At 45.8% G+C, this 4286-nt stretch overlaps 2 protein-coding genes and 1 pseudogene across 3 annotated transcripts; all 3 read right to left on the bottom strand.

Moving 5' to 3' along the window:
• Positions 1-44: 44 nt before the first annotated feature.
• TEOVI_000905500:pseudogene lies at positions 45-358 on the bottom strand (annotated as a pseudogene). Its single transcript is given in 3 exon segments — positions 45-182; positions 184-192; positions 194-358. Coding segments are annotated over 3 exon segments (312 nt in total).
• A 169-nt stretch (positions 359-527) lies between these two features.
• TEOVI_000905400 (SpoU rRNA Methylase family, putative) lies at positions 528-1973 on the bottom strand (the record flags this gene model as incomplete). Its single annotated transcript, XM_067220053.1, has 1 exon — positions 528-1973. One exon carries the CDS (start codon positions 1971-1973, stop codon positions 528-530), a length of 1446 nt encoding a protein of 481 aa, XP_067076154.1.
• A 509-nt stretch (positions 1974-2482) lies between these two features.
• On the bottom strand, positions 2483-3886 carry TEOVI_000905300 (uncharacterized protein; the record flags this gene model as incomplete). The annotated part of the gene is made up of 1 exon (XM_067220052.1): positions 2483-3886. The coding sequence occupies one exon, from the start codon at positions 3884-3886 to the stop codon at positions 2483-2485; it is 1404 nt and encodes a 467-aa protein (XP_067076153.1).
• Between the last annotated feature and the right edge of the window lie 400 nt (positions 3887-4286).

The following is a 4286-nucleotide window of genomic DNA, read 5'->3' as shown; positions in this document are numbered from 1 at the left end:
AATTATAACAATAATTATAACAATAATTATAATAACTACTATTGTTAGACGATAATTGCAGGAAAGAGGGAGCAACAGGCCCTCACATACTGCTGAAACGAAATGCATATGGGAGTTAATGTCGCCCCCAGTACTTTAATAAATTCCCCTCCCCATCTGTGAAAATAAAAATTTTTAAAAAAAGTCTTTCAAAAAAAAACCTTGTCCCCCCTCCCTCCCCTTCTTCTCTCCTTCCAAATATAAGAAAAAAGAAAGAAACTGTGAAGAGGCACTTGCATAAGCCATTATATGGTGGACATTCAACAGTTAAGATAAATGACAACAAAGGTTGAACACACACACACACACATATATATATATACATATATACACACGGGCACACGCATCATGAACACAAATACTGGGAAGAGTGGAGGAGAGAAAAGGGTTTTTTTTTGTTAATTTTTTTTTCAAAATTGTAAAAAAAAAGCGGGCAATCAAGTTAATGTTACACGTGTGACTTCTCGTGGCGGAAGAGCACCGAATGCTTAAATATTATCGATTGCGGTTCGAAGGCGCTCGAGAGCAACCGCCGTCGCGAGTGCACCATTAAGTCCACGCTGCACATCCCGTGCAAGTCGATTGGGATGTGCAATAAAAACTACGCGTTGTGACTCTTTCACCAATTCTGATGGTAATGTTGCGCCCTCTTCAGGAACCACTAACATTATGCCGCGATATCCCGCTGCAGCAGCCGACTTTACTGCGGACACAAGTGAACTCTCATCGTCAAGATAAACTTCCTTTCCAATAAGATGAACCCAGTGGTCACCAGTTCCAAAACTTGCAGTTATATTAGCGATTGGGCCCGCTTCATTGTGTTGGTAACCATTACATCGAAGCCAACGTTGCAAGTGAATGTTGTCGTGTCGAAGGAAAGTGGCAACATCAATATCATTATCATTAGATGGAGATGGAGATGCACCATAAACTTTCAGATATGGATAATATTGATGCAGTAGCCACAACACATAACCCTGCAAACGTGACTGACAACTCCTGTCGTGCAAAGTAGCGTGAAATGTCGTCGTGAGCACATGATGTGTACCAACGGCGCCCCGCCGGTTAAACTTGCGACGATTCAGAACAATAAGTTCCTCGCAATTGAACACATTTGCATTGCGCATGATGGCCCCAATGTTTCGATCACCAAACTCATTATATACCATCACGGAAAGCTGCATTCGATACTGCTGGCGCCTCTCCGCAAGTAAAGCTCGAATTTCTTCATTACTAAAGTGTATAAGATTTTTCTCATGTGGAAGCGTACAGGGCGCAATTGTGCCATTGGCGTCACTGCTCAAAGGCATATGCCCCAAAAATGGTACAAGTCGTTCATTCACTTCAGTACCCCGCCTCATCCACCGCGCACAGAAGGCCAAATGTACGGCAATTGCCATTGCTGAAAGCATTGAAAGTGAACCTACAGAACCGTATTGAGGCACGTAAAGGCAATAATCACATCCCGCACGCACCTCTTCAGACATGCCATTTTCCATTCCGAGAATTATCTCCACGCCGCAATTATCATCGCCCTCCGTTGAACCCCAACCGCCCTGTTGAGCTGCAGTTTCCCACGGAAATGACTGCAGTAATTGTGCCCCGGGATGGCAGGGAGTTAGTGCAACTTTTATTTTTCGTTGTGAAAGGGGAGTGGATACTTGCGAGTGCATGTAAAAAATTCGATTTCCGCCATGTATGATGTCCATTGATGGAGTGCAGTTCACTAATGGACTGAGAACCTTTGGGTGTGTGGCACCATAAAACATTGCGAGACGCAAGAGACACCACGCATTGTATGCAAACTTAATATCCTCAACTGTTAAACTCGCGAAGCCCATTAGTGGAAGAAACGCCTTTTTCTGCGGCCAGTATATGTTATAAGCCCAAGCATCAAAATCCCGCTTTATGAGGCAACGATTAGACAACCGCATTGAAATGCCCACTGCAGTGGCTCAAACTATACGCAACCTCACGCGGTTGGGCTGGACTTACAGGTTTCCCCTCCTATTTTTTTTTTTTGTGTGTGTGTGTTTCACTACGCCTAAAGTAAACACACAAAGATACAGATACATTACAAACAAATTTATATGGAAAGAAAATGTTATTTTCATTACAAGCGATGGGTCACAAGCACAATGGTTAAAAGACATGGGGCCGGTAGGAACAGGGGAGGGGGAAAAAAAAAGGATCAACAATTTTTTTAAAAAAAGAAAGGAATGAACTCATTTCACGAGAATACGCAATACAGAAGCTCAAAACGTACATTTTTCTATGAAATTAAAAATTCTAGCGTGCCTGATATTCAAAATAAAAATGCGGAAGAAAATCGTTCAAAAAAGAAAAAAAGACTAACAATAATGATATAAAAGCAAGGAAAGTAAAAAACAAAAACAAAACATCCCTATGGAAATCGCGTCTATGCCGCCTCGGCGTATAAAACTTATGCACACCGCCTTCCCCGCAGCATGTTTTGATAAATCACCCGCGATGGATCATCATACGGCACATCACGAAGCACATCGTTGGATCGTGACCGTGTGGGCGTTGCGAGTCGCACATCAACAACTTTTCCCGAAAACTGCCGAGCACCCCCCCGCACTGGCAATCTAAGAATTGGCGTATCATCGACTACGTGAGAAGTTACGGGCTCTGAACGAAGAGAGCTCATGAAGTCCTGATAATGTGGGCGTGATGATGCGTATTTTCGCAACCGCGCTACCGCCTCTACATATCCCGTTGGTACAAAAGACGAAGGTCCCGGTGGTTTATGCCTCGTCACGGGTGGAGTGGCCGGTTGTGACTCAAGAGGGTCAAATGGTGGAGGCTCACCAGAAAACTTAGCCTGGTATGATTTTGTTGGCCGTTCCCACATCCCACGCCCACCGGGTGATGGACGACGGGATCGCGCAGGACTTGTGGAAACGGTGCCCCCCGTTTGCGGTGCCGATTGAGCCTCAACGGCTGCTGCAGCAACGGCAAGTTGCCGATTTCTCCTGCTGTGGGCATCTTCTGTTAGGCGGTGGAACACATCACCATGCGACGATGGTGAGGGACTCCTTCGTCTAGGGAAACTGTCAGTACTTAATCCAGACCGGTGCCTCGACATTACAGCGGTAGCGCGCCCCCTCCGCATACTTGACATCGTAGGTGACGTAAAGCAGATGCCCTGACGTGGACTAATACCTCTGCCGCACACCGCCTCATCGAACAACAATTGAGGTGATGTCGCTGACCGCGGCGGAGACCGCTGTCGTTGCGGCTGCGCTTCTCGTTTAGGCGACGTCCCTTCCAAACCGGCACCTCCTTTAACCACAGTTTTCGCCCTTAACGTGAATTTTGACGGCGCTACCGCTTGTGTTCGATCCCTCTTTTCTTTCGCGGGTGTACGCCATGCAGAGATGGCATTTAGTTCCGCGAGATTACAGAATTCGTCCCGCGGTGAAAGTGTCTGCTGCTCACTCAAAAGCTCTGTGGTGCTTATCCCAGCGCACTCTCCATAGAGGTGTTCACAAACGCAATGTCGAACCCATGACATGTCATCCGCAACTGGCGCGGCATGACCCCTCACTATATCATACCAACAGTCATCAATACGATCTGTTTCCCACGTAAGGCCCAACCTCGCCAACAACTGCCGCAAGTCGTCGTAACGTAGCACTCCCTCAAATCCGCCATCCTTGCGGGAGGCATGCAACATTCCGTCTAAAGCCATAATCAACGTGCGATCCCCCAAAGGTGATATGGGCTCACGACAGGGGTCACCAGAACTTGAAATTGATGGGGAACTGGGTGAATGATATTCCTCTATGGGTTGCGATCCGCTGTACACCTCGCGCGAGCGCATTTAACTGTTTTAAATTTTATATGGAGTTTGCTACAATCTGTATGCTTGTGCTGATATATATATATATATATTTATTTATGAATGTATATACTTCTGCCCTTTTCTATGCGAGAAGATCCACAGAGTTGAGACCCGTGCCTCTACTACAATTATTGAGTATCCGCTACGCGCCCTGAAGTAAGACGCAATGACAGAAAAAGAAACTACAACAGTTCCCTTCTACAAAGGTCAAAAGAAAGGATAGAAATAGCAAACGCAGTTGCGGAGGCCGAAATAAATAAACAAATAGAAGAAATAGCGGAGAGACAAACAAATTGGGTGAGCGAAAAAACGGCGCGAGAAGATATAAGCGCGTGAACTCCAAAATCCAGAGACCACGGCAAGACAAAAATTGCAATAA

This window comes from Trypanosoma equiperdum (genome assembly GCF_001457755.1).
Source record: "Trypanosoma equiperdum strain OVI genome assembly, contig: ctg_1042, whole genome shotgun sequence".
In the NCBI taxonomy this organism is placed as follows: Eukaryota; Euglenozoa; class Kinetoplastea; order Trypanosomatida; family Trypanosomatidae; genus Trypanosoma; species Trypanosoma equiperdum.
Note: the sequence above shows the minus strand (reverse complement) of the source record. Positions and strands in the feature narration are given on the sequence as shown.